Source organism: Myotis brandtii, unplaced genomic scaffold (assembly GCF_000412655.1).
Source record: "Myotis brandtii unplaced genomic scaffold, ASM41265v1 scaffold986, whole genome shotgun sequence".
NCBI lineage: Eukaryota > Metazoa > Chordata > Mammalia > Chiroptera > Vespertilionidae > Myotis > Myotis brandtii.
In genome coordinates, this window is record NW_005372102.1 from 711,293 (window position 1) to 724,420 (window position 13,128).

Below are 13,128 nucleotides of genomic sequence, written 5' to 3' on the forward strand. Positions count from 1 at the left end.
CAAAAGTATTTGTCATTGTTTGTTGAAGCATTGTGGTGATGGTTGCCTTGGAGATCCCCGTCAGGGACCTCCTAACATCTGATTTTTCCTGGTGCTGCGTCTGCTGTCTTTTCTCATTCAAATAGTTATCTTCATGGTTCTCAGTGTGAAGACTAATTCTCCCTTGTTCCTGGACATCTGGGAGACGCTGGGTTCTAGCTGAGTCTCCTAGTTAGCAGGCTGCCACCCTGTTTAGGTTTACTAAGTAGGGCCTGGCTTATGATGGGTTGTGGTTCTGGTGACAATTTAGTCTTCAGAATGCTTGTCCAATGCCCTCCTGGTCTGCTGAGCCCACCTGGTGTGGGAGTGAGCTGTACCTCCTGGGATGCTCTGTGCCCCGAGGTGGGTTGGAGACAGCGGCTGTGGATGGAGCGTGTTCCCCTGGGCCCGCTCTCCAGGCGGAGGGGTGCCGACGGGCCTCCGGCTCAATATCTGCAGTGCGGCTGGTGGAGGAAAACACCCACCTGGTCACCTTATGCCCCCGCGTGGGCCGTGACACATGGAGTCCTGCCTTTTGCAAGGCCCCGAGCCAGTCCGCTTCTCCTGTCCCCCTGCAGAGCTCTGTGGTCGTCTGCTGTATTGTTTCTGGATTTTTCCTTTGCACTTCGTGGGGGAGAGCCAGGAGAGAGGGGTCTCCACTGTCACACCCCCGAGGCTGCTCTCTGAACCCATCGCAGTGGCCTCACCTGGGTGCTGGTGGATGGCTGGCCAGCAAGCCATTCCGCGGGCAGGTCTTCGTCAGTTTCAACAGGCCCGTGAGTGGTTTTCCGTTCAGGAATGTGTGCATAACTCTGCAGCTGTGTGGCTCTGTGCGGGCGTGGGTCTCCTCTCTGGGCCTCCATGTCCCCATCTGAGGCAGGAGAGACCTGAACCCCTTTAGCCCCGAGTGACTTTGAACAGGAGGCCCCTTGGTGGGTCTGAGCTTCGGGCTTCAGAAGCAAGCAAGGGGGCGCGGAGGGATCGCCGGGGCCAGGCTGGTAGTCTTGACCCCACGCTGCCATGACGTCCCACAGGGCCCAGGACCGAGGACGCTGGGTGCCCACACAGGAGCCCTGAGCCCAGCTGCTTCCTGCCGGGAGGACGGGATCACCCCCTTTTCCAGATGAGGTGACTTCAAACGCAGAGAAGTTTGCACTCATGTCCAAGGTCACACAGCAAGCGACAAGCTAGGGCTCAATCCCCACTGGACCGACACCCAGGTCTAGTGGATTCTGCCGACCCTCACGTGATCTCGCGGACACTGCTGCTGCCTTGTGTTAGCTGAGGCCACCCCCATCCTCCCCCCAGCCCCAGAGCAGCACCGAGTCCCACGAAGGGGAGACCCAGACACCCACTGCCCGACGAGCACCCACCGAGAAGCTGCTACGTGCAAGTGGGGCGGCACAGAAGCTGATGGGGGAGCAGGGCTTCCCGTGGGGAGGGGGTGCCCCAAGACGCCATGGCAGCGTTGGAGTGGGACAGAGGAGGCCCTGAGAGGGGTGACTCCAGACACTGGCTCCTTACCATGAGCTCCCGAGGGACTCGTCCCTGCTTAGGGCTTGTGCCCCTGCCCACAGCACCGGAGGCCACACACTGTCTAGCCCCTGGGCCGGTGGGCAAGCCTGCTGGGCACAGTGGGGTGCAGGGATTTTTGCTAAAAGTAGGGTCCCTAGCCAACCCCATGAATGGCAGCGCCTCTTGGGGTGCTGCACTCTTGCACCTGGGCTTCGGTGTCTCTCCCAGTGAGGGGCCAGTAGTGGCTCTTCCTGGGCCAAGGTCTTCTCCTGACGTCTGGGGCTCCCACCACCCTGGGGGCCAAACACAGGGAGGGGCCAGAGGGTACTCTGTCCATCCAGCTGGAGGCCAAGTCCTTGCACAAAGACCTGGCCAAGTCTCTCTCCAGGAGTCTCTGCACCAGGTAACCTCCTGGCCCCTGCTGGACACTGGGGCTGCTGGACCCAAGCCCTCCAGCTCCCCCAGGCCTTGCCCTCCCTGCGTGTGCATGGCAAGAAGGCTGACAGCACTGCTGGCTGCCCCTCCCAGCTTTCTGGGCCCACTCCACTTGTATGGCGCTATCCATCCCTGGTGCCTTGCCCTGGCCGCCTCTCTCCTTCCTCCAGTGTCCTGGTTCCGCAGAGATGGGGAAGGGAGGGGTCTTTGGAGCAAGATGGGGAAGGGAGGGGTCTTGGGAGCAAGATGGGGAAGGGAGGGGTCTTGGGAGCAAGATGGGGAAGGGAGGGGCCCAGGGAGTAGCTGGGCTGAATCAGGAGAAGGACCTCATCTGGGCCTCAGGCCCTGTTGAGAAAGTAACGTGAACTCAGGAACGTGTTTTATCAGGCACATGGCGGGAAAGTCCAGGGACTCGGGCCACCCCCTGCCATGAGCCCAGGCCCATCTGGGACTCTGTCTCCAGGCCAGTCCTCCTCCGAGCTCCCGGCCCGTCAGTCCACCCCTAGCAGGCGCCACAGCAGAAAGAGCCCACCTTGCTCGCTCCTGACCTCTGCATAAAAGTGCCTCCGCCCGCATCATCCTGCCCCCACCCCACCCTCCTCCCTGCTCACACGTGGTCCCGCCATCCAGACCGTCCAGGGGCCCATGTTGCTTATCTGGGCTCCCCAATCCCTTCCACCCTGGCCCAGCAGCCTCCAGTCTGACCACCCAGAGGGGCACGGGGGAACCTCAAAAGAGAGGAAGGACCTGAAGGTTAGGAAGGTGGGACCCCGAGCAGCGCAGGCCCACCCACAGGGTCCAGGCCAGAGGGGGGCCCATCACCTCAGTTCCTCTGAGGGCCCTGCGTCTCCTCTTGTAAGTGTCAAGACCCTTTTCTTATAACAAAACATCAATGCCACCCTTCCCCGTGCAGCACCCAGCTCATCAATACAGCCTATGACACGCAGTCCGAGCATGCGTGTGTGTGGCAAGAAGGCAAACACACAGCTGTCCATCATGAATGTGCAGAGGAGGCCCCACTGCTCAGGAGAGGGGTGTCACTCTGGTTTGTCACTGCTGCTCAACGGGCTTCTCACTGATGGGGAATGGGGACCGGGCCCTGCACACCACCACCTCTGCGCTGCCTAGCACCAGGTCCAGCACATAGTAGGTGCTCAATAAATGTTTGGTGGACAGATGGATGGATGACTGAATGATGAGTCAATCCCAGGTGAGATGTGTTGATGGTGTCACAGGTGGGATGAGGTTGTGACCGGCCCCCAGGAGCCCAAGGAGGACCCTGGCGGGCGGCGGCGGGATGCACGTGTGCTTGCTCTTGCCAGCGTCTCTGCCTCTCCGGGCTCCCTGCACGCTTCTCCAGGCAGGGGCTGCTCTCGTCTCCTCAGTCTCCCCCTTGGCGCCCCGCACAGCGTCTGGCACAGAGTGGGTGCTCAATAAATACCCGTTGAATGTAACGCATCTCAATTCAACAAACATTTATTGAGCGCCCACTGTGTTGGATGTCACAGGCCTACCCTCCTTGGACGCGCTGCAGGTGAAAGCGACCGGGGTGCAGGCGGGCGTGCCCTGCTCTGTGCAAACGCTTTGCTTAGTAACAGTGGTTTGCCAGTGGAACTGGTGTCGATGAACTCACATTTGGGGGCTCAAAGGAACCCCAGAAGCGGTGGAGACCCCTCTGTGCGTGCTGCCCATCTGCCCACATTTCTCCAGAGGATGGCGGGGAGCAAGGCACGCCTGGTCGAGGCGGCCAGCAGCCAGGCCCTCGTCGCTACCTTCCTGCACGCGGGAAGCGAGGCAGAGTCACCAGGACAGAGGTCAAGTCACAGCTGCAAAGGCTGGCACCGTGGCCTCCACTCAGAGCACAGGACGTCAGAGCGCTAGCCGGAGGCGAGCGGACGACAGAGTCATGTCACTGTCACCATAAGTGAGCATCAGCGTGGGGGGTGGACACACACTCACACACACACACACATACACACTCTCACACACTCACACACACACACACACACACACACTCACACACACACACACACATACACACTCACACACACACACATACACACACACACTCACACAGACTCACTCACACACTCACTCACACACACTCATACACTCACACACTCACACACACACACTCACACTCACACACTCATGCACACTCTCACACACTCGCACTCACACACTTATGCACACTCACACACACACACACTCGCACACACTCACACACACACACACTCACACACACTCGCACACACTCACACACATACATTCACACACCGTGCATTCTCTGGAGGAAGCGCCCCACTTGGGCCATTGGCTCCGGCACAGGCAGTCGGCTCCTGCGGGCCAGGGCACCTGCATGGGAAGCGGCCGCATTCCCACCTGTGGCTGCACGTGCAGGTGTGACAAGGCGGCAAGGGGCGGAGGGGACAGACAAGCCCTGCAGGTGTGTGACAGGCCACTCGAAACAGCTGGCACAACCTCGGGCCTCGCGGGGCCCACCACCTGTGGGACACCGCGAACAGCCCTGCCCCTCGCTGTGGCACGCACAGATGGGGAAGCAGAGCCAGCGGCGGGGAAGCAAGCCCGTGCCACCCTGACCCGCCCCTCCTCCTCCCTGCTCGCAGGCAGGATCTGGGCTCCTCAATCTGTTCACCCTGGCCCGGCAGCCTCCGCTGACCACCAGGGGGCACGTGGGAACCTCACAAGAGAGGAAGGACCTGAAGGTTAGGACGGTGGGACCCTGAGCAGCGCAGGCCCACCCACAGGGCCCAGTGACACAGGACGGTGTCCTCCCCCCCAGCCCGAGCCACAGGCATAAGAGGGAACCGCTGGCGAAGCAGCTGGCCTCCCGCAAGGAGAGTGGGGGGTGGGCATGCCAGCAGCCTCGCAGAGGAGGGCCCCTACCACCCAGCCAGGGGAGGGCTGGAGCGGAGAAGACCGCCCACACCCCCAGTTTCCTGCGGGCTCTGGACCCGGGGCTGGTGCCACGCTGCTCCCGGAGCAGGGGCTGCCATGGGGCCACTGAGCGGGGGCGGCAGGGGCTCCCCACCTTCCCGACACAACTGTCAGGAAAATGCTCGAAGCAGAAAGGCCCACTGTCTACGCCGACGGCCCAGGGCCCGTGTGCAAGTCCTGCACCCTTGCGGCCCTGGGTGCCGGGAGCAGGGAGGGAGTCTGCCCGTGGCTCTCCTGTGACCAGCCCTGTACCCCGCGACCTGCCTGCTGGGGGGACGGGCAGCTGCCGTACCCCTTCCAGTCCTGCTCCAGGACAAGCACGCCGCCTCCCAGGACAAGTCCCTCTGGGGACATTTTGGGGGTGACCTGCCCGTGGTGACATCAGCCCTGTGCGCCGGCTGCACCCCAGGAGGTGGGGGTGCTAAGACTCCTGCTTACAAATCCACACAAAGCAATGACCCTTATTTCGTTTGAGTTTTTCTTTAACAACGATAATGTCCAAGCTCCTCCCGCTCTCCCACGGGATCACTCTGCAGCATGAGGATGAGGGCGAGGATGAGACGGTCTGTTTGCTGAGCACCTACTATGGGCCCGGCTGTGCACACATAGCACCTCCTTCAGGGCTCAAACACCAGCCAGGCACACAGTGGGACTGACGCCCAGCGACAGGCGAAATGCCATGCCACGAGGCTGGTCATGGTGAGTGGGGACTTGAACCCAGGACTGTCTCAGGCAAAGCCGGCATCTTTCCTCCATGTTCTCGCGCCCACACCCGTCCCTGCTCGGCCTCTGCTCCCCGCTAAGCCTCGAGCTGGCCCCAGGAAACCACATCCGTCCCCGGGACCCGGAGACCATGCCGGGTCCCCCGAGAGCCCGGCTTTACGGCACACAGCCCCTGGGAGCGAGGCCCTCGGGAGTGTCCTGCATCTGCAGATGGCTCCTACTCAGGCTTCGCGCCGTCACCTTGCCGCCCCCACTCCCTGGGGACCCCAAGCCCCGGCTCCCAGTCCCTGGCTCAGGACAAGCGTGGGTTTGGGACAGGCCGCATCCACTACGAGTCTGGCCCCGCTGCCTGGACCGTGCGAGTCTGCTCCGGAGGGAAACGGCCCCGCGTCCAGCCTGGAGCCCGGGGCCTTCCCTGTGCAGCTCTCCGCCCGCTTGCGGCTCCGGCTTCGAGGGAAGGGCAAGCACAAAGGGCCTGTGGGTTTGCACCTGCGCTTTTCTAAGGAGCAAGGCTTCGACCTGGGGGAGCGGCCTGCGGTGCCGGGGGGCCCCTCTGCCGCGAGGTGTTTCGGGCCACAGGATGGTGCCTCGCTCAGAAGAACCACTCACGTGAGTAAAAGCCGTCTCCCGGGCCCGTCTGGAGAGGGTCTCTGTCGACCCCGCTGCTGAGGGACAGAGACTGGCTGTCTCGGTCGGGCGAGTTGGTCCTCGTGTCCGCGTCCCCCTGGAGAATCAGCCAGCTGCCCTTCTGCTGGGAAACACAAGGGCGCGTGATCTCCAGGTCATCTGCAATGGCACCGCCCGCGTCACAGATGGGGAAACTGAGGCCCACGGAGGTACAGGGCCCAAGTGGCTTCACGCGGGGGAGCCGGCCTGGGGCCCTTTCCACACACACCTCCCTCCTGAAGGACGAGAAGGGGCTGCAGCTTCCGGGGCAGGAAGGCCCCGCCCCGCCCGCAGGCCGCTGGCGATGAAAGCGGTGGGGACACAGCCCTCCCCCTGCCCCCTCCCCCCTCCTTGTGCATCGCCTCGGGCTGGCGTGGCCCCCAAGCCCAAGGTGTCTCCTCTGGCCTCTTACTGAAAACGCCTGCCACGCCCGTTCTAGAACAATCCTCTCCGGTGCCGAGAGCGCCCTGCGGCTCACTCTCCTCTCGTTTCAGACACCGGCCAGTCACAGAGCCGTAAGCAGGCCGCCTGGGCACAGGATGGGACCCGGGAGGGGCTAGGCCGGCCCGTAGGTCGGAGGAGGCTGCAGGGAGGAGCCCACCGGCTCTGGGATTTGGTGCCTGTTTCAGGGGCGCGAGGGACCCCTCAGGAGCATCGAAGGGGAGGAGCCGAGGCTGCAGCTGGAGGCACCCACAGGCCCGAGCTCTGCACAAGCCGCTGGGACCCGCCGCCGCATTACCTTCCTGCCGTCCTGGTCGGAACCCCCGTCCTCCCCAGCCAGGTGCCGCGAAGCTGGAAGGGAAAGCCGTCCGTCAGGACACGCCCTTTATTCTGGCTCCCAGGCCCCAGTTAGGCTCAAAAATTGGAAATAATCATGCCCGGCTGGCGTGGCTCAGGGGTTGAGCAGCGACCTATGAACCAGGAGGTCAGGGTTCGATTCCCGGTCAGGGCACATGCCCAGGGCTGTGTCCCCACAAGCTTTCACATGCTCGATCCCCAGTGTGGGGTGTGCAGGAGGCCATCAGTCAATGATTCTTTCTCATCGTCGATGTTTCTGTCTCTCTCCCTCTCCCTTCCTCTCTGAAATCAGTAAAGATGTATTTTTTAAAATGGGAAATAAAGACGAGGCCCCAGTGGGCGCCTCTGGAGGGCGGAGGCGCCAGCGAGCTGGAGGGGCTGGGCAGGAGCGCTGGGCGGCCGTGTGCCCGTGCACCCCAGGCCTTAACACCCAGAGCAGGTGGGTGAAGTGACGCCTCATTAAAATCTAGCCGAGCCCGCGGGGTGCAGCGACGGGGCATTGTGAAGAACACACTTCCTCCCGCTGGGGTTTAACTTCAAACTAAGGAGGTCTCAGCCGTCCAGCCCGCCCTGTGCCCACTCAGCCGGGTGCCCCACGGGCATCGCCGCCTGTCACCACACAACCCACTTCACAGACCGGAGGACTGAGGCTCAGAGCGATGTCCCGCCTTCCTCAAGGTCGTGGGTCAGCGGGTAGCAGAGGCTGCCCTTTAAAACCCAGGTGGCCTGACTCCTGGTCCTTCCTCTGACCGCCCCCCCTCACCGCTGGCCGCCCCCAAATCACTGGAAACAGTTCGCGAAGGGCAACGACAAGGTAGAAGGTATACCCAGGGGGGACCACGTGGTGTGGAGCCGAGTCACGGCTGTGTCCTCCCCGGCCCCAGAGCGGGTGCCCCCAGCTGGGTGGCGTGCCCTCCTACCAAGTCTGACCGGGAAGGCAGCGCCCACTTCAGTCCATACAGACCCACCCCGAGCGCCCGAACTGACATGCCGACCCCAAACACGGAGCAACGAAAGGAGGACCCTGGGCCTCCCATCCGCCAGAGACCCCGTGGCAAGGACGCGCGGGGGCCCTTGCCTGCCGCCTGTGGAGGGCCCCGGCCTGGTCGCCTTTTGGGGCGCCCTGCCCTGCGCACCATCAAGGACAAGGCTGACACCAGGCCCAAGAGCTGGGAGCCTGGGGACTGGCCTCCAGGACCTCGAAGAGACAAGGCCACAGCTGAGGCCCGTCTGGCCTCGCCAACGCGTCCTCCCTCCCCCGCTGCCTCCTCTCCTTCAGCCAGAGACGCATTCCACCATGAAAATCCAAAGCCCGCCTCCCCCTCACAGAGGCAGGTTAACGGGGAGCCTGTGCAGGGAGCGGGGTGATGGGGGAGGCGGGGGCAGGGCCAGGGGGCGCGTGCCCATGCTGGCTCTCCTGTTGCCCAGACAACCGCCCTGGGGAGGGGAATCTGGAGCGTCTGCCATCCATCGGCGGGGCTCCTGGCGGCTGCCAGCAGGACCACTAGGCCAGTGGCGATTTGAGGGCGGAGACACTGCCCCCGTCCAGCCCGCAGAGGCCCCGACGGACCGGCCGACGCGGGGCCATTTGCAAGCGCAAAAAAACCCGAGGCCCTTTGCTATGTGGAATCCGGAGTTGAGGCCAGGGCCACGGGCCACCCTGGGTCCGAGGACTTCCCACAGCCGAGGATGGCAGCTGGGGCCGGACTTCCCGACGCAGGGTTCACGGACAGCCCTGCGGTCTGGCAGGAGCCTTCGCCAAGATTTACACGTTCCCTCTGCAACACGCCGGCTCCTGGCCAACCACAGCCTTCGCAGGGACTGTCTGCCAGCCGCACGGCCCACGCCAGGCCCCAGAGAAAGGGGGCCTGGGCGGGAGACACGGGACCTCCCGGCGCTTGGCACTGTTTGCGGCTGCTCCCTACAGCTCCGAGCCTCAGTTTCCTGATCTGTAAAGTGGGCGGATGACGCCCACTCCTCTGAGCTGTGAGGACACTAACGTGCACGCTGTGGCCTGGGGGGAGTTCAGGTCTGAAGACCTGGGAATAGTCAAGAGGCCGACGTTAGGGCGGATTTTCGGCTGCTGTTTCAGTGTCAGGAGGGGACCGGCCCTGGAGGACAGGGCCCCGGGTGAGGCCTTTCCTGCCGCATCTGGCGGCTCCTCGGAGCCTGGAAGGCATTTGCCGCGTGAAAGGCTGACGACCCCTGGGTGTCCCCAGGAACCTGTGTTGGCGGCAACCCATGACCGCGGGGTTTCTAACTTCCTTCCTGGATGTGGAGCCTGCCTTCCCCTTTTCCATCCCAAGAGGACCCCCAAACCACAACGAGACTCAACCCCACCGCCCAGGAGCCCTAGAGGCACACGAGACCTGACTCATTCCTGCTGTAAAGCAGGGGCCACAGAAACAGCCATGACGTGGGGCCCTCTTTGCTGTCTGGTATGAGGGAGGCTCTGAGAGGCAGGAGGGCCATCCCCACCCCCCGTTACTGGGCAGCTGGCGGTGATGAGACAATGTCCACCTCCTGGGAAACCGGGGAGGCGTCCTTCTACCTCCTACAATTTTAGAGAGAGAGGAGGGAGAGGAAGGGAGAGAGAAACATCGATCGGCTGCCTCCTGTGCACCCACTACTAGGGATCAAGCCCGCAACCCAGGCATGTGCCCCGACTGGGAATCAACCAGGTGACCTTTCAGTGCAATGGGCAATACCCCACCCACTGAGCCACACTGGCCAGGACCTCTTGAATCATTTTAAACCATCTAAACACTGGGCCCCACTTCACGCCCCTGAGGGGCTGGACCACCAAGCCCTGCTCTCTGCTAAGATTCAGCGCAGCCTCACTTAAACCTCCTCGAGGCTGGAGAGCAAGGGAGGTGGCCATGAACCCCCGTCCAGAGGAGGGGCCTCTGAGGGGTGTGGGCTCCGGTGACGGGGCTGTGTTCTGCATCGAGGCCGTCCCACAATGTGCCTGCAAGGGATTGGAGTTCGGGGAAACATCAGGAATGTCCCCCGAGCTCTGAGCTCTGGGCGTGTACGCCCCGCTGGGTGGCCTGACTGTGCCGCCCCCGGCCTGTCCTACGGCCGCCCCTGCTGCTGATCTGCTGCTGCCCGCACAGGGGCGGGGGGCTCCCCTTTCAAAATGCCCCAGTCATTTCTTTTTGCTTCCTTTCTTCTCTTTCTTATTCTTTTACTTTAAAAAAGCCATTAAATCGTAGCCAAGTAGAGTTGGAACTGCTGTAGTTACAAGAAAATACTGCGGGGCCTCCATGCTGTCAAAGGCGGCCTAGAGGGCCAGGGGTCAGAGGTCAGGGGGCAGGCAGACTGGGTGTGGACCTCAGCTTGGCCACTGACTGGTCACTCCACCACCTGACCTCAGAGTCAGGAGGAAACGAGCTGCGTGTCAAGCGTGCACGTGCCCTGACACGTCCAGTGGCAGCCTCGTGAGGGCTGGTCCTCTCGTCCCCACCTTCGTCCCCCCCGCCCGACGGGCCTGGCCGCCCGCTGGCTGGAGGAGGGAGGCCAGAGCGCTGGGAGAGGGTGATGCTGAGTTAAGAAAAGCTTGGCATGAGCTGGGACTGGAGAGCTGAAAAACAATGACATCGATGAGAAAGCCTAAATCTGGAGCTCGCCTAGTGTATTATGTGAGATGAACTCAAAGGCCCGCCACACAGCGTCGTCACCGCAGTTTGTTTCAGGAGTTCGAGGGCTTCCCCAGCCCCAGTCGCGCTCCTCCGTCCCCCAGAGGCGGCTGGCTGGTCCGTTTGCTGAGACTGGGGGGGAGGGGTGACATGCTCACATGCATGGTGTCACACGCATGCTTGCATGCTCACACACACGCCTCTGACAGGGCACATGCCGACGGGGTGGGGAAGCCGTGTCACATTCGAACACCTGCCACGGGTTAGCGCTCAATGGCGTGCCACCGCCCCGCCGGGCACAGGCTCAGCCAGGCACGGGCTCAGCCGGGCACGCGGGTGAGGCCAGTCCGAAGCAAGTACGTCCGAGGAGGCGCTGTACGCCATTTAGTTCACGAAGGCGTCAGCAAGCCCCAATCTGGAACGCGCCGAGGAATCCGGCCATAGCTCAGGGTTCGGGCAAATGGGAGTGCACGTGCCATTGGAGGGGAGAGGCATTTATTTCCGGGTGAGCAGTGACCCCAGAGGATCCCTGCTGGCCGCACCCGCTGACCCCCGGTGCAGCTCTGTCTCTGGCTGGGCGACAGGCCACCCAGCCACGTCGTGACCTCACCGGCTGCCTCTCCCCTCCACACTGTGCGGAGGACACCTCTGCGGCTAACACGGGCCAGGTGAGCACCCCGCTTGTGTGCAGGACGAGGCCTCGGGCGGCATGATGGAGGCCGGCGTGTCCTTCAGCTGGGCCTCAGTTTCCCCGCTCGTACCCGCGGGAGCCCGTCCCTCTCTGACCCTCGGGAAGATCTGGGCTCTAAGCGCCCTGGCTGGGAGGCCGTGGGAAAGGCCATCCGTCGCCCTGGAAACCAGGCTTTTCACTTCCTCTTCCTGTCTTGGGAAGAGGCCAAGACCCCCCCAGCACAGGGCGTCTGCGTCGAGGACAGCAAGCCGCCCAAGTCTGCCCCGGCCCCTGACCTGCCAGCGAGCGACAAGCACACGTGAGCCATCCCCCCGGGAGCGCCCAGCCAGGGGTCCGTGTGGACCTGCTGTTTTCCGGCTGCATCTGAGCAAGACCCTCCGGTGTGGGGATTCCTCTGCCCGTCTCCTAACAACGTGGTAACACCCACACCCCACGGCGTCCTCACCGGCGGCCCGTGGAGGGCAGGGTGGAGGGGCCCGTCCCATTTTGCAGATGAGGAAACCGGCTCACGGAGGTGATGCCCCAAATCACCCAGAAATTCGTGCAGATGGGGACACCGTGAGCCTCCGGCCTCCGGCCTCCTGCGCCATGGCTCGGCCACCGCTCCCTGTGCACCTGCCCCGCAGGCTCAGGAGGAACGGGCCTGTGTGGCCACCCGTGAGGAGGCTGGGGGCCCGAGACTCTCTCTCCACTCAGCATCTCAGCCCCGATCTGCTGATGCAAGCGGTCTCTCGCTGGAGGCTCAGCGTTCATCCTCTGGCCAGCGATTCCCACCACTCAGGGCCTCATTCCCACGCGGGGATGACCGACCGACTCGGTTTGTCCTGTTTCCCGCAGACGGGCTGGCTCAGGCTGTGACCCGAGACACCTGTCCCTCCCCCCTCGACTGCGGTCAGCCTGGCTGCTTCTCTCCAAGCAGCAAACTCCAGCCACCAGAGCCAGTTCTCGGCACAACGCCCCCCAGCCCGGCACAACGCCCCCCAGCCCGGCCGTGAGCATCAGCCTCGGGTTCCTGCCACACAGGGTGCCCTGATCAGACCCGCCTTCCTCGGGCTCCATGCGGAGGCCCTGCCCTGGGCCTGAGCGAATGTGCACTTAATATTCAGGCTCAGGGCCGCTGCAGGGGGGCATCAGGCATCAACACAACCCGAGCGAGGGCTCCGTGCAGGGGGCAGGCATGCGGGGGCACAGCGAGGGGCACGGTACCGTGCTGCTTGTAGATGGGGGGCTTCCTGTAGATGTTGTCTTTGACACCAGTGTCTGGGAAGAAGACAGACAGAAAGGAGAGAGAGCAGGTCAGCAAGCGAGCGGATGGCCGGTCAGCGCTCCCCAGGCACCCGGATCCGGGGTCTCCAGAAAGATCCGGGACCCGCCCTCGGCGGACACCAGGCCCCACCGCCTCAGCCCAAGCCTCAGCCAGCCCCGGTGCCAGCCCCGGGGGGAGGGGCAGGGGCGCCCCGGAGGCACAGTGTCTCCCTGGTGCTTGTGGGCCTTTGGAGACAGGAAGTGGGGGGATGTGCAAACCCATTTGCTGATTTTTTAAGCATCTTAGGACTGGGGGGGCTAGGGGGGCTGGGGGAACCAAGAGGAACCCCCCACACACATACCCGCTGGGCGAGACGGGACGCGGCGGTGCCTACCTGGGACGTGGAAGTGGCGCGGAGCCTGCTGGTAGGTGGCGGGCGG

The 13,128-nt window shown here is 63.3% G+C and overlaps 1 protein-coding gene across 1 annotated transcript in view; it reads right to left on the bottom strand.

The window, feature by feature from the left end:
• The window catches only part of ABLIM2 (actin binding LIM protein family, member 2), a 90,544-nt gene that overhangs the window by 27,216 nt on the left and 50,200 nt on the right, over window positions 1-13,128 (bottom strand). The window contains exons 17-20 of the mRNA XM_014533444.1: window positions 13,083-13,128; window positions 12,649-12,702; window positions 7,055-7,107; window positions 6,259-6,400 (exon numbers count right to left, since the gene is read on the bottom strand). The exon at window positions 13,083-13,128 is cut by the window's right edge and continues 50 nt beyond it. Coding sequence (XP_014388930.1) covers window positions 6,259-6,400; window positions 7,055-7,107; window positions 12,649-12,702; window positions 13,083-13,128 — 295 coding nt within the window. The remainder of the gene's footprint in view (window positions 1-6,258; window positions 6,401-7,054; window positions 7,108-12,648; window positions 12,703-13,082) is intronic.